Source organism: Lathyrus oleraceus, chromosome 7 (genome assembly GCF_024323335.1).
Source record: "Lathyrus oleraceus cultivar Zhongwan6 chromosome 7, CAAS_Psat_ZW6_1.0, whole genome shotgun sequence".
In the NCBI taxonomy this organism is placed as follows: domain Eukaryota; kingdom Viridiplantae; phylum Streptophyta; class Magnoliopsida; order Fabales; family Fabaceae; genus Lathyrus; species Lathyrus oleraceus.
The window spans coordinates 136,376,349-136,393,301 of record NC_066585.1 but is presented as its reverse complement, the minus strand read 5'-3'; the positions used below and the strand labels follow the sequence as shown (position 1 = coordinate 136,393,301).

General features: G+C 35.9%; 1 protein-coding gene across 11 annotated transcripts in view; it reads right to left on the bottom strand.

Moving 5' to 3' along the window:
• The window catches only part of LOC127104476 (uncharacterized), a 33,956-nt gene extending 17,983 nt beyond the window's left edge, over positions 1–15,973 (bottom strand). For 8 of the 11 annotated variants that reach the window (XM_051041652.1, XM_051041657.1, XM_051041653.1 and 5 more), the window contains exons 1-2: positions 15,814–15,973; positions 14,657–15,581 (exon numbers count right to left, since the gene is read on the bottom strand). In XM_051041652.1, coding sequence (XP_050897609.1) covers positions 14,657–15,548 — 892 coding nt within the window. In that variant the 5' untranslated portion in view covers positions 15,549–15,581; positions 15,814–15,973. Of the gene's footprint in view, positions 1–12,487; positions 12,815–14,487; positions 15,586–15,813 lie in introns of those variants that run through there. The other 3 variants (XM_051041660.1, XM_051041655.1, XM_051041661.1) reach the window with 3 other exon arrangements.
• Between the last annotated feature and the right edge of the window lie 980 nt (positions 15,974–16,953).

Here is a 16,953-nt window from a genome sequence, read left to right as displayed (position 1 = left end):
GAAACAAACAAAACACGAAAAGTAAAATTAAATAATGAACACGATCAATCAACACCAGATAAGTTAGGAGAAAGCATCAGAGAGTGAAGGACTACATTGTGGTAACTTGTTTGAGTTTAAATGATGCTCAAAACCACCTTGTCCAGATGATGATCAGAAGTTGATGAAGCTCGATCTGGTTAGAACACTTCAAAAGGTCTCAGAGCTTGGGAATTGTTGCAAAAGTTTCAGAGTATGCCGATGGAACTAATAGAATCAAGAAAATGGATTAAAACAAGCTGAAACTCAAAACACGATAGTTGAATTTTCTGGAAAAAAATTCAAGTTGCAGCAGGGGTTTCTTGGTTCTCCAAAGCTTTCAAATGAAGGCAAAAACTTACTCTATTTATAGGCAATGCAATTGGATCCAAATACGTGTGGAATGATGTTGAATTCGTGCAAAATAAATTTTATCCAAGTGTGTGAAAAATGTGACTTGAAACTCCTCAAAACTCAGTCAAACGATGCATTTTAAGTGTCAATTAACTTCTAGAGGTTTTATTAAACATGTTTAGGACCAAAACACTTGCTAATTTGGCTTGTAATTGAGTTTAGTCATGATCAAATTTCGGGCAATGGTGATTTCTTTAGTTTCAAGTTACCATGTTCAACTCAATGGGGCATCCTATTTAAGAGGACTTTTGATCTCATTCTTTTTGCAATGTGTTAACTTCATAGCCAAGATTACAATGAGACAAGAAATGATACATTTGGATGCTTCAGCACAAAGTTATGGTGTGTTGGAGTTGGCATAAAATACTGGTTCCATAACTTAGAAAAATTTGAATGCTTTGTGGCTGAAGATGACCTATAATGTCCCAATGAATTCTATGGTCTTCCAAGCATAATTTGAGCTTGGTCCTTGAAGAAAACTTGTAGAGGGTATCACTAATGGCATTGTGAAAAAATAATTAGCTCTATATGTTGAAAATTGAAGAAGTTGTGATCTTTGAAAGTTGGAAAAAAGTCACTTGAAAATAGGTCAAATTTCACTAAGTCCACAAATGGCCTATAATGTCTCCAAACTTTTGATGATCCTCCAAGCATAATTGGCTCTTGTCATGTAAAGAGAAGTTGTAGACGACTGTGAGAACAATCATATTCAAAAAGAGGAATTCAAAAATGTTGAGAATTGAAGGAGTTGTGATCCTTGGAACTTTAACTTCAAAATATTATCTTTTAGGTCAAACCACTTAGAACAAGCTTGTGTATTTGGACTTTCCTTGCATTCCAAAGAACATGGGTGATCGTATGAACTCAAGATAAGGTGTCCTTGATTTCCTCTTGATTAAATTGCATAAAGATCGAAGTTACTTATTAAAGAAGGCATGAAAATAAACACTCGAACCTTTGACTTTTCTTGAGAAGTAAGCCAACAAACTTTGGGATGTTTTTTATTGAGAAGTCCTACCTTGCACAATAAATTCAAGGGAAAAAAGATATATTTTTAGTATTTTGATCAGTGGTTAGATAAGCAATTAATCATATAAACACAAAGGTAAAACAAAGAGGTGCTTGGTGATCCCTACAAGAAGCAAACCCAAAGATGATTAAGGGAACGCCCAAGATGTGACCTTGTTTGTATGCAAAAGATGCAAATGAGATATCAGATCTTAGGATTAAAAATTGGGGTATGATTGTTTTGTTCTTCACTGATCCCGTGCCGAATCGTTGTGTGAGTTGTGCGATGAACCGATAAATTAGCGTGAGGTTCTGAGAGCTACAAAGAAATATCGAAAGTGAAGAGTATTTGCTCTACGATTTTCTTTTATCTGTGTTATGTGATTTTTTATATTTCTTCGGTGAATGGAGCGTGTGAAGACGATGAAGATGAGACTGAGAGTGAAGATGGAATTTCATAGGCTTCTGAGAGATGGAATTTCTTCGGTAAAAGGTTTTGCTCACTCATGATTTGATACAAGGAGCCCATATGCAATAGCCGCCCGATTAGTAGCCGTTATAATCCCGAGAACAGTAGTATGCCAAAACAAATTATGTCCAACTACATGACCCTCTAGAAGTTCTTTTGTAGAATGTACCTATGAATGAGTCGTTCCTTTGGTCAAGCACAGAGTTTCATCAGGTTTCATCTTCCGGATCCGTCAGACTGTTGTATTTTTGCATGATTACCAGTATACTATCATGAATGTATTGATGTGTATTGATGTACCCTGTTTTGCAAGGCCTTGGTTGATTGTCTTTGAAAATTGGTTGCCAATGTCAGCTAAATAATTAGCATTTACAACTTGTCAAATATTTTTGAATTAGTGGATTAGGACTCATATTTGTTACATTAGTCAAGTTATGTAATGAGTCATGTTGAATGTCATGTAATGAATACTTGGATTGAATTGTGGATTTTACGGAATTAAGATTTAATTATCTTGGGATTGACTTTGAATATTAATTGGTTTAACCAAATGGTCTTAAGTTGTAATGGACTCAAATTATAATGAATTTGAAATATTAATCGAAAGGATTTAAGAAGGTTAATTAAAATTGCCTTAAATGTCAATTTAGGAAGTTTCTTTTTGGAAATCAAATGGAAATGTTTTGATGGAATTTGAAATTGTTATAGAAAGTTTTAATGAAAAAAAACATGGACTTTGAATGCATTTGAATGGTTGAAGATTGTGACTTAAAATTTGTTAATGAATGATTAAAAATTATGGAAATTATGAAATTCATTTGAATGGTTTAATGAATAGTTAAAAGTTGTTAATTAAATGATTTGAAAATTGTTATGAAGAATAATTTGAAATGGAATTAAATCGAAAGTTAATCGCATTTTGATGTAACAATTGCATGGGAAGGTCAATGGTTAACAAACTTCAAGGTATAATTTGAATTAAATGGGCCTATAAAATGGATGGTTGACTTTGGTCAAATAGTTGACCAAAAAGTCAACATTTGACCAAAGTCAACTATGAGACCTGAATCAGGGTTTTCATATATAATGCAATTAAGGCACGATCCACATGAAATAAGCCTAAGGTTTAAGCCACAATGTATGAATCAATAGAATCAACATCTCAATGAATCAGTCGCCCTTGACCATTTGTACCACATGAATGAAATGAATCAAGACATATGGACCTATGCATTTGCAACTACCAACAAACCTAAGTCAATGGCCTAGGAAATGTTTGAATCAGATGAAATATCAATCATGTAGGCGTGTAGATGATGGATGATGCATGATATGATAGTCAAACATATCACCCCCTATGAATTAGGGTTTCCAATAAGCACTAGGTAATAAGTCAAGCCACAAGGCACCTTAGGATCATACCTTTCCTGATTAGGGTTTTAAACTCAAATCAAGATCCATAGATGAATCACCCATGATACCCACATTTAGGGTTTTAAGAATCAAATGGCCACCAAGGACAAGAGCCAAGTCAACTAGGGTTTAGGCATGCATGAAAGGTCAAGATGCAATCCCACAATGTTAAGCAAGACCAAATCGTGTTACTCATAAGCTTTGAATCTATGATGTATGCGAGAATGAATGCATGACGCACATGAATGCAAATGAATCTCAAGTCATAGGTTAGATGAAAAGTGAAAATGGGAGGGCAAATTTTAGGGTACAACAGTTGCCCCTATTTAATCTACTTAAACCTGAATGGTCGAATTACAAGATCTTTTTCGGATATTCAAGGTATGAGTGGATTAAATACCGAAGTATCCGAAAATTTGCTCGTTGAGAACGGTCATATGGGATATAGGGATGGAAGTTTGACTTTTACAAGTTCATCTGTTGGGAATTTTGATGTAATGTGGGGATATTAATGGAAAATGAGGGTTATGATATGCATGATGTATTGTATGTTTTATCATTTTATGACACAGAGAGCCATGTATGTTATCCTCTGATATAAGAACGGGGAGCTCATAAGCTTAAACATGAAAGTTCTAGAATACCCTTGCAAACAAGGGGTTTCAAAAAATGAATCATCAATTCAAGAACTGGAAACAAAATCAACCGCAGAGGTTTTGAAAAAGAATATCAACCCTGAAGGTTGGGAAAAAGGTCATCAACCATGTAGGTTGAAAAATGTTCACCAACCACGAAGGTCGAGAAAAGAATCATCAACCCTAATGGTTGGAAAACAACCACGAAAGTTGGAAGCAAAGGATCATCGACCCTAAAGGTCGGAAACAAAGAATCATCAACCCTAAAGGTCGGAAAAATCAACAATCGCGAAGGTTGGAAAAAGAACCATCAACCCGAAGATTGGAAACAAGGATCATCAACCCTAAAGGTTGGAAAAATGTTTATCAATCCTAAAGAAAAAGAATCAACAACCACAAAAAAGTACCACTCAAACTGGGCTTTAAAAGATGCCAAGCAAGTTGGATTTTGAAGGAAGTGTCAAACCAGTTGGTTTTCCTTTATGGGTTCTGATTGAATATTATGGGGATTATTTCCTGGGACATATATTTTGCCCTAGGGTTGATGTTGTAGATAGTTCTGGCCCCTGCCTTTTCCATGTCCATAAGCTTCGCGGTGGACTTCTCTATGATAACCATTTTTACCCTTAGGACGTAAGAGACAATGCAGTGGTCGTCACAGTCTGCAAATCTCCTGAATTCCTTCACAAGGAATGTGTATACAGGATCATAAAGCCTCTTGAAGTAGTTTCCCCAGCCTTGTTTCTCTAATTTTTCAGTGAGATCAACATTATTTCTCTTGAAGTTGTCGAAATCCACCAGCAGTTCACATAATACTTCCAACTTCTCAAATGGTGTGGCAAGATTTAAATGAGGGGGACGGTCAAGAACGTGGGGTTCTTTGTAAGTGGTTATTGAAGTTGTAGCAGTTTGAGTAGCAGCCTGTTGGGGACCTTCAACACGTTGTTCAACAACATTTATTTGTTGACAACATTCATAAACTTGTTATTGTTGATTATCCATTTGAAGTTGTAAAAGATTAAGATTGTTGATGAGGATGAAGATAGATAAAGTTGTAGAGAAAATTGAGCGTAAGAGGGTTTGCGTGGGTTGTGAGTGAAAAGTATGAAAGTGTGAAATGTGATAAATTTATATACCTAACCAAATAACATGCAAAATGACAACGTATATAATAATAAGGGACAACAATAATAATTATTCCAGAAATCTGAGTTGACACGCTTGGGGAGTATTAAATGCAGCTAATGATGGTTGTCTAATCTCAAGAATATGCACACTGCTCGAGGAGATCTCAATAGTTTGGCTCTTGAGTTCTGAGCTAGACAGTTGTCTAGAAGATCCAAGCCACGCGTTTGAGAGACCACGTGTTGATGTTTCTGACATCAATAATACCAAAAGGTTTTTGATTCAGAAGGTTTCTAATCCAGATAACATCTAACTTATAGAAGTATCAGAACCAAAACTTGATAACCCATCGATGACTAAGTCAGAGCCTATTTTACATTGGAGAGGAGAGACATAAGTTCAGTTTTATTTTGGGCAATCTGCCATATTTAAATGTTTCAGAATGAAAAGAAATCTATCTTCGGCTAAGGGTTTTGTGAAGATATCATCCCATTGATGGTCTGTATCTATGAATTTTAAAACTATTATCCCTTTCTGAACATAGTCTCTGATGAAATGATGTTTAATTTCTATGTAGTTCGCTCTGGAATGCAAAATAGGATTCTTACTTAAACATATGGCAGCAGTATTGTTACAAAAGATAAGGATGTTACTCTCATATATCTGAAAGTCCTCAAGCTGATTCTTTATCCAGAGCATCAGAGTGCTGCATGGTGAAGTTGAAATGTATTCTGCTTCTGCAGTTGAGAGTGCAATGGTTGATTGTCTTTTGCTAGCCCATGAAATGAGGTTTCCTTCCAGAAACTGACAGTCCCCACATGTGCTTTTGTGTTCCAATCTGTCTCCAGCGTAATCTGCATCACAATACCCAGAAAGCATATACTCTTATGTTTTCTTGTACATCAGGCCCAGGTTAGGTGTTCCTTTCAGATACCTTAGGATTCTCTTAACAACAGTTAAGTGAGATTCCCTTGGATCTGACTGAATCTGGCACAGAGACACACGCTGAATAATATATATGGATGCATAGTAGTCAGATAGAGAAGAAATCATATCATACCACGATAGAGTTTCTGACAAACCTTTTGACTTACCTCTTCTTTCTCTAGAATGCAAGTAGGGGGCATAAGAGTCTTTGTTGGTTTGCTTTCTGACATTTCAAACTTCTTCAGAATGTCTTTTATGTATTTTCTTTTATATACATAAGTAGCATCTGATATTTGATTGATTTGAATCCCCAGAAAGAACTTTAGTTCTTGCATGAGACTCATTTCAAATTCAGTCTGCATTAGCTCAGAAAATTCTTGACAGACAGAGGGGTTAGCAAAACCAAACATTATGTCATCAACATATATCTAACAGATCATAAGGTCGTTTCTGATGTTTTTACAGAAGAGAGTAGAGTCCACCTTGCCTCTAATAAAATCATTTTTCAGTCTTTCATACCAAGCTCTGGGAGTTTGTTTCAGACCATAAAGAGATTTTTTCAGTTTAAAAACATGATGTGGATATTTTGAGTTTTCAAAACCAGAAGGCTGGTGAACAAACACCTCTTCAGAAATATATCATTTCAGAAACGCATTTTTGACATCCATCTGATATAATTTAATAGAATAGTTTACAGCAAAGATACAAGTAGACGAATAGATTCTAACTTGGCGACTGGAGCAAAGGTTTCATTGTAGTCAATACCTTCCTTTTGACTATAACCTTGTGCTATCGACCGTGCTTTGTTTCTGACCACTTCACCCTTTTCATTGAGTTTGTTTTTGTATACCCATTTGGTTCCAATCACATTGGTTCCCTTGGGTCTTGGTACAAGATCCCAGACATCGTTCTTTGCAAATTGATCAAGTTCTTCTTTCATTGCCAGAATCCATTCTTTATCTTAAAGAGCTTCTTCACAAGATGTTGGCTCTATTAGAGATACTAGTCCCAGAAGTGTTTCTTCAGAAGCTTTGAATGTTGATATTGTTCTGACAGGTTAATCCTTGTTTCCCAGAATCAGTTCTTCAAAAATATTCAGTCTATTTCTTGATCTTTTCTGAGTGATTGAGACTTCAGGTGCTTCTGACGTTTCCTTTTCTGCTTCTTCAGATTCTTTGGTCTTTTCGTCAGAACCAACTGTTCCATATCCTTTGATTCTTCCTTTCTGATCTCCTTCATAGCCTACAAAACCAGCGCCTTTGAGTTCCAAGCTTTGGAGCATATGCTTTCTTCATGTCATGTGTCGCGAGCATCCAGAGTCCAAGTACCATGATTGGTGTTTTAACTCTGCTGCATAAAATATCTGCAACATATATTATTTTATATTTTAGTACCCATAATCTTTTGGGTCCTTTATGATTAGTTCTCCCAAAGTTTCTGACAACTTTGGGTTTTCTAGCATTATTGAATTTTTGTGTTTGTGCATGTGTGTAATGATAAGAAAAATGAGATTTCAGTTTGTTTTCTGCATAAGGTTTTAAATCCTCTTCATCAGAGTCATATCCAATTCCTCTTTTCTTATTGTGACTAACGCCATAAATTTTAGAAGCCATTTTGCTTCTTTCAAGTCCATTATTCAGGAATTTCTGAAAAGCCTTTTCATATTTATATATGATGGTGTCAGAAGTGGGTGGAGCTTTAGAAAGAGTTTCTTTAAGTTTTAAACATTTTTTGGTTGAGAATTCATTTTCCTTTTCAAGAATAAATTTGTTTTATTTAAGTTCAGAAACTTCTTTCTCAAGCTTATCACACTCTTCAACAGTTTCTTCATGAACCCTTTTTAGGATCTTGAATTTCTGTCGAAACTTCTAATAAGAACTTAGAGATTATGATAAACAAGCTTCCAGATCAAAACGAGAAAAATCAGAGAATACCTCTTCAGAGTCAGATTCCTTTTTAGATGAACTTTCAGAAGTGGTTGCCATGAGTGCAACGTTTGCTTGCTCCTCTTCAGAATCAGATTATGAGGCTTCAAATTCAGAGTCATCCCATGTTGCCATGAGTCCCTTATTTTTTGCTTTGAAGGAGATTTTCTTGAAACCTTCCTTTTTGGAGTTGTTTTTCTTGAGCTTTGGACATTCATTTCTGTAGTGTCCAGGTTCTTTTCATTCATAGCAAGTCACTTCTTTGTTGGATCTGTCTCTGGAGGTTGACTCTGGACAATCTCCCTTCTGTCTGGGTCTTCTGAAGTTATTATTTATTTTTCTCCAGAGTTGTTTGATTCTTCTGGATAGAAGAGATAACTCTTCTTCATCATCAGAATCTTCCTTCTCAGAGTCCTCGTCATCCTCTTCTTCAACTTGAAAGGCTTTGTTCCTTTTTGGATTCCTTTTTTCTGATCTAGACTTTAGAGATACTGATTTGTTTTTCTTCTGAGGTTCATCTTCCTCTAGCTCTATCTCGTGACTCCTGAGGGAGCTAATAAGTTCTTCAAGGCTTATGTTGTTCAGATCCTTGGATAACTTCAAGGAAGTAACCATTAGTCTCCACTTCTTTGGAAGGCTTCTGATTATCTTCTTGACATGATCTACTGTAGTGTATCCTTTGTTCGGAACCTTGAGACCTGCAACTAAAGTTTGGAATCTAGAAAATACTACATCAACAGCTTCATCATCTTCCATTCTGAAGGCTTTATATTTTTGGATTAAGGTCAGAGCCTTTGTTTCTTTGACTTAATTATTGCCTTCGTGAGTCATTGATCAGTCTCCAATTCTACTTGTTTTCTGACCCTCATTCGGCAGCTTTTCACGAAGTCGATAACACATTAGTCTACTTGTTTTATTGTTCTGTTTAGTAAATTAGATGTTTTTCATTGTTGTTTCCAGTTGTTGATTACATTTGGTTTGCATCATTATACTCTATTTTATGTCTCTTTGTGGTAGTTCTATTAGTTTCAGGTGTAAGCAAGAGTACCGGAGGGATAGACAAGCAAATCGGACATTCCGGGCCCGTCGGAAGAGGAAATTAGGCAACACAGTAGTCCTGACACGGCCGCCCGTGTTGCCCAACACGGGTTGTGTCAGGAGAGGACACTTTGAAGAAGAAAATAGGGAGCTGACACGGGTACCCGTGTCAGCTGACACGGCCCGTGTCAAGGCTTTTTCATCAGCAGCCCAACACGGTCTGTCGTGTTGCCTGACATAGCCAGTGTTGCCTTGGGCACCTCATTTTCCAATTTTTGCTGTATTTTGGCACGACTGATCCCGGAGGGCATTTTGGACTTTTGCTACATCAAATTTGTCATCAGGAACTATTTAGGGAATTTTTGAATATGGAGAACAGTACTTTTTCACGATCAGAGAGGGGAGACGATAAAGATTGAAGCGGTCAAAAGCGGCAAAGAACGGAGATCCTTCAAGAGCGGACGCGATTGAAGATCAACGGAATTCCCAACCTTTTGTAATGTCTTGATTTTATTTTGTATCTTATTTGAATAATATGATAGGCTAAACCCCCCAATGCCAGGGGGTGTCCCTGAATTGATCGTGTAATGACTCTGATGTTATAATTTCCTTAATACATGTTATTTGTTGTTAAATTCACTGTGTAATTTACGTAATGCTTTCTTTATCAAAAAAATCAAGATTGATATATGGTTAACGATTAGCAGGATTGCAATTGTTAAGGTTTTTATACAGTGAAACCATAGTAGATATCACCTAGGGCTAGGGATACCCTATGGTTATCGGGTTATTCTTGTTAAATTAAAATTACTTGGTTTCATCATAATCACCTAAGGACTTAGAGGTTAGATTGAATACCAAAATTTTCCCTCCGAGGTCTTAGGGGGAAATAATCTTAAGATCCGGTAATTGAAACAATTTTCATTATTAAGGAGATATACACTCAAGGATCATTACAGGAGATTTTCACACCCATCCTTGGCATATTATCATAATTTGTGAAAATATTTATCCTGTTTTATTTTCTCTTACAGTGATTTTTATTTTTACAAAACCCTAACTATTAATTTTGTTCAATTGAGTAATAATTTACACATATATTGCTACGCAATCCTCGAGTTCGATCTTTGGAAAACATCCCTATTATTACTACATCGGCAAAATAGTACACTTGATATTTTCCCGATCAGTCATCTTCAGGGAGTCAAAGATTTCTTTAATTGTTTCCCTATTGGTGATCTTTTCGTACTCATTGTAAGATATAGCATTCAACATAATAGTTTTGGCTTTGTGGTGATTCTTGAAATCACGCTTATGATCATAACGCATTCTGCTTCTTGGTGTAACGAACCTAAGGGCAAAGATGGGTGGTTCATAACCATTTGTAACAATGTCCTATAGATCAGCATCGTAGCCTAAGAAGAAGCTTTCAATTTTGTCTTTCCAGTAATCAATTTTTTCTCCATCAAAAACTGGAGGTTTAGTGTTGTAGCTATCTCTTTCGTTTGTGTTAGCCATGATGTTTTCCCATGTTGGATCTCTCTACACTGTTAAGTGTTTGATTCGAAAATCAATAACAGAGCCGAAGCTCTAATACCAATTAAAGGTTGAGAAAAACAAGAAAGGGGGTGAATTGTTTTCACTAGAAATAAAAACTTTTTGCGATGCTACACACACAAAGGTAAAAACAAACAACACAGAAGTTTATCCTAGTTGGCTTGAAAGTCAAAGCTACTCCAGTCCACCCAGCCAAGGTGATTTCGCCTTCAATATGGACTTAATCCAATAATCTAGAAAGATTACAACAATCGTCTAAGAGGTATTCTAAGTATGGTATGTCGATTTCTGATAATCTTGAAACCATATTTCTTCTCTTCAAATCTCTGATGTCTTTGAAATTGAGATGGCTAAGTCTATAATGTCATATTCATTCATCTTTGATGGCTGCTATTGCAAGGCACTCATGCTCCATCACATTAAGCGCAATCTTGAAGGTTATATTATGAGACATTGGAGCCTTCAAGATCAACCTTCCATTTGAGTCTAGAACTCTCATCATCTTGTCTTCGATCGACACTCTGTAGTTCTTTTCGACTAACTGCCCCATGCTGAGCAAATTGCTCTTCATGCCTGGTATGTGCAACACATTTGAAATTACTGACCTCTTTCCATCTTTCCTCATAATCAGAAGATCACCAACACCTTCAGCTGCTAGAGTGTTGTCATTTGCAAATTTTACCATGTTCTTCATTGAGGATTTTATGTTGACAAACCAATCTTTCCTTCCATACATGTATGATGAGCATCCTGAGTCCAAGTACCACTGATCCTTGAATCTCTCTTCATCTCTTGTTGTAAACATCAGCGACGTCTCTTCTTCTTCATGTTTCGCCAGTTTTGCATAAGTTTCTTGATTCTTTTGCTTTTCTGGACAATCACTAGAATAATGACCATATTTCTGACAATTATAACACTGAATGTGACTCTTGTCTGGGTTTTGACCACCACCTCTTCCTCTACCTGCAACACCACCTCTTTGGTTGCCTTGGCTCCAGGGTTTTCTCTGATTCAACCAGTTTCCTTCTTGCTGATTTTGATCGGTCGAATTGTTGTAGCCTCATCTGCCTTTGTTGTCATTCCAGCTTCCTTTGCCTTTCCTTTCTTTTGTTGATTGCGCTTGCAAAGCCATATCACTCTTCGACTTTCCTGCAGCTCTTTCAGCCATTCTTTGTTCATGAGATTCAAGCGTCCCTTGAAGCTTTTTCTTTGTCAATTTTGACAAATCTTTCGACCCTTCTATGGCTACTACCACGTGGTCGAACTCTAGAGCCAACAACCTCAAGATCTTTCCAACAACAGATCTTGATGTCAACACTTCTCCACATACCTTCATTTGATTCACCTGTTTTATAACCTTGGTGAAGAAATCAATTATGCTTTCATTGTCTTTCATCTGAAGCAATCCATACGTTCTTTTGTGAGTTTGTAACCTCATATCTTTCACCTTATCTGCGCCTCCAAACGATTTTTCCAGAATTTCCCATGCTTCTTTCGCTGACTATGCATTACTAACATTTTCAAAGTTATCTGCATCAACACATTAATGGATTGTAAAGAGAGCTTTATAATCTTTCTTCTTCAATTCTTTATGTACAGCCTTTTCTTGATTTATCGCGTCTTCTGCAAGCATTGCTACTCCTTCCTTCACAAGATCCCAAAAATCTTGATAACAGAACACAACATTTATCTGCTTGCACCAATTCTCATAATTGTTGTTCTTGAGAATCGGAAGATTTGATGGAAAATGTCTGTTTGGATGATTCATTGCCATGGTGACTTTCTTCCCACCAATCGATTAAATCGGAGCTCTTGATACCAGATGTTAGAAATCCACCAAAATCTATGAATAATTTCAATCAGACTTGTTGAACAAGATTGTTATCACCCACACAATGACAATAAAAGAAAAGAACAATGGAGAAAGAAAGAAAGTAAAGAACGATGAAAGAGAAGAAGAATTAAATTCTGCAGAGTTTCTCTTTACCCACAAACTGTGGAAAACTTCTTATTCACTTTACAACTGCAAAATACTGTGAATTACAATGTTATGAATAATATATTCACTTCATTACGAAAATAAGGGTTACTCCCTCTATTTATAGATTTGCGTTAACTTGAACCTTAAGCCAATGCCTAAAACTAAAAAAGCCCAAAATAGCTAAAACTATTTAAATATGCCTAAGTCGAAACCATGTGTGAAGCAACATGTTTTGACACTTCGACACACTAACACAACCCAACACAATAGATGGTTCGATACATCCTTATTTCTGTCGAACAACCTACTTTGACACAAGAAAATACAATTCAATATCTTGTAGTACAGATCTTTCTCCTTTTGGAGGATAATATTTAACAATATCATGCATTGGAATAGGAATACTTTGAAACATCATAAAGAAAAATACCTTTTGCAATGAAATATTTGACTACTAGGGTACACTTATTAAAAACTATATATGCTTTAACAGATTTAACAGATGAGAATTATCCTAAAAATATCATGTCATCTGTCTAAATATTAAATTTGTCTAACTTATCCTCACCATTATTCAAAATGAAACATTAACAAAAAAAAAAAAAGAAAACTTGAAAATAGGATAAATGGGGTTTTTAAATTTTAAATAATCCATATGGTGTCTTTTATAGAATTAATTTAATGATTATCATATTGATCATACGACACACAATGTTAATCACATCCTCCTATAAATATTTAGGGAGACCCAATTTTCTAATTATAATATTAGCAAATTTTTCTAAAATGTAACTTTTATGTTCTACAACACTATTCTGTTGTGCATTTATAAAACAAGAAAAAACATAATTTATCTTATTTTTGTCACAAAAGTAATCAAAGCAGCTGTTAACAAACTCACTCCCATAACCGCTTCTCAAAAATATAATTTTAAATCCTTATCGTTTTGGATAATCTTTGTATATTTGACAAAGGTATTAAAGACGCCTTCTTTTTTTCTAGATAAAAATAAAATCTAAATAAATACATTGAAGTCATCAACCGTGGTAATTTCCACATATGTTCTTCATCGTTGAGGGGGAAAATAGGTCTAAAGGAGAACCTCTAAAGGTGAAATAGTAGAAACAACATTGTTTGGTTTAAAAGATACCTAGTCCTTTTAGAATTTAATTTTGGACATGTCTATCACTAAATTTTTGAACACTAACTTATTTAGCAGGTTAAAGTGGATGTAACCAAAATGTTCATGCCATAGTCAAAAATCTTAATTTCTGTCTTTGATACATTTGGTCCCATTAGAGGAGACACCTTCTAAGTCTAGCATATAAACATTTTCTAACCTAATGATCTCAAACACTATTATATTTTGAGCATTGTGCTTAATTAATTAACCAAGTGTGTTGAAAGTTATAGTGCATTCCTTATGGATAAGTGGCTAATGCTTAGGATTTTGTAGTTAAGCCCTTTCAAAAGCAAACACCATATATGTGTTTATGAAAGGATTTTCCACAACATATTATCTCAAGATCATACTCCCATTGATGTTCTAATAGGTAACATATCCACATTCTTTTTTAGTGAAGTCGATGAACATGGATGCACCCCTTGTCATTTGCCTAGAACAACCATTATCTAGGAAGAATTTCTCTTTTTGTTGTTGTGGTAATTAGGCTTATTGAAAGCCTTCCAAAGTACTAATGGTTCTTCTTTGGGTGAATAACTTATTGAAAGCCTTCAATTCTTTAAGCTTATCAATGAGAGTAGTGGTGTCTTAGAGTCTTGAGATTTTGTGACTCATTTATTGCAGTAACCATGGTTTTCCATTTTTGGACCAAAAATCTTAAACACTTTGTTGGTACAAATCTTAGTTTGTGAATTTCTTACCCCATGCAAGAACTATGAATTATATGTTGCCCACTTTCATTTCTAATTAAATGTGCCTACTTTAGCTCAAATTATATGTTGGGTTAAATCTAGTTTACTTCAATATTGCAGCTCTTTGGAATTTTGAATAGTTTCACTTTGGCAGATTACAAGACTGCCAAAGAATAGGACCAGATTACACTATTGAATCAATTCAATTTCTTACTAACTTACAAGTTACAACAAGTAAACCAGAATAATCAGGTATAAAATTCAACATCACCTGCAATTTCTCTGCATATTAGCTTCGATTCACTAGCTAACTTGATGCTTTTCGCAATTGCTAAACCAGTCAATTTGTGAGTAGATGCAGGTTTATAAGACTCCACCTGTTCTTCACACCCCAGCAACAAAGCTTCCCTCGCCGGAATCACATTTTCCCACCAAAACTCTCTAAGAATCCCATGTATTATGTCCCAATATCCACGTTCCCTGATGACACGAAATATAGTACTTCCATTCGGCGTCCAACAATACAAATCAACCCATTCAAAATCCATAATCTCCATTTGACCTTGAACTTGAGGCATATAATAGAACGGCATCGTCGACCACGGCAAACCCGTCTCAGGCTTACCCTTATTATAAGGACACTTGACTTCCAATATTCCCGTACCCAAAACGCCGTCCGGCGAGGCACCAAGCCAATCATAAGACTTCTTCGAATGAACCGCAAAACCCATCGAACTCACCTCGCGGCCAGTTATCTTTTTATAATTCTCAACAGCCACCGTCTCATTCAACATTCCCCACGCCATTGCGTTTCTTTGAGAAGCTTGAATGATTTGTGATTCGGAAGCAAACACTTTCTCTCGCCAGAGCTCAGAACGGCGCGAACCTTTCCAAAACCCTAACGCGGTACTAAACGTGCTGGTTGTTAGTTTGTCCTTACGAAGGGCGAACCACTCGTCGGAACGTTGAGGAACATCGGCAGGTGAAGCAAACGCTGTAAATGTAGGGGACTGAACAGTTAAAGAAGTTGTTGATGTACCTATGGATAAATTTCTACAATTTTGTTTTCCATATTTGATTCTTCTAGGAAGTGCTTTGTGAAAAAAGCCACTGAACTTAAACACGTTGGAATTGCAAGTTGCTGATGAAATCCTCATATCCATTCATTCAAAAATTAATCAAGATGGATTAAGTACCTAGCTACCAGAAAATAGTTAGAAAATCATGTTACAAATATAAGATTACGGATTCAATTACAAAAAATGAAAGTGTTTTCCGCAGGAACATGAATTTACTAGTTCTATGTTATAAATCTTAAGCATGTAATCGCATTTCGGAGTGTAGCTGTGTTTTTTCAATCACTGGTTATTATTGCGGTGCTTAGGTTAAGGGAAATTCGAAAGAAGTAAAAAATGAAAAGAGGAAAACCTGGAAGAGTTTGTAACTGATTCTGGCGGAATACGAAAAGCTCCGGCTGTGTTTTCCGGCAGGTTCAGTTCGGCGCGCCTCCTATCCAGTCCGATCCAACTTGTTTAGGATGGCAAAGCGGGTGGACAGCGATGATGGGTGACTTCAAAACCAAGTGGGCTGGGCTTTGGTTTATAATGTTATTTTGAGGGTTGCTCTTTACACAAGAATTAACTTGCCAACCCCAACTTAAACCTGACACCTCTCAAAATTTCTTAATTCTAAAATTGCTTGTGAAAAAAATTTGAAACAAATCAAAAAAAAATATATTTATCGAAACTTATATTTTTTGACTGGAAATTTCGAACTTTTTAATAAATAAAATAAAAAATTTAAAAATTATATGAAGAATATCAAAATTTTAAATAAATAAATATTTTTTTTTAAAAAAAATTTATATTATTGGTTTTATTACCGGTGCAATGGCTGAAAACAACCCGGATAGAATTAGTCTCGACCGTGTGTCTCAATATGCGTTAGTACGACGTGAGATGGCCAGAGACAAGGTCACAAGGCCATGAGTCGATGATATCGCATTTGATGGTTCACAAGGTCGAGGTTCACAGCCATTTAGTTCTACTTCATTTAGTTGTCTGTCTCAGGCATCTACTTCACGGGGCCACGTGTCCCTAGTTGATGAAGCCCCTGAAGCTCATGAGGAAAATGTTGTTAATGCCCGTGTAGATAGGTATCCATGAGGCCCATTTGATACATCCTTACTTCATCTCTATGGAGGTCATGCTGCTAGGCATGTCTGGGAAGGAGAGGTATATTTATTTACCTTTGCATTACATATATCTATTTTAAACTATTTTAGTGGTGAATTATGGTGTGTTTTTTGTTGCAGGAGCGTCCATGTTTAAAATTCATAAACCGTAGAAGGAAGATATTGAATTTGGAACAACCCAACACTGATTGGCTCAAGAATGTTATCTGCCACTCTGGTATTGTTGGTTTATGTGTTGCTACGTATATTGTAACACTCTAAATTCCGAAACTTATATAAAAATATTTATTCGATAATTTAATGTGTCACTACAACAACCATCCAAAAACATTCGAAAACATTTAATAACTTGTCGTGGAATTAGCATAATAACA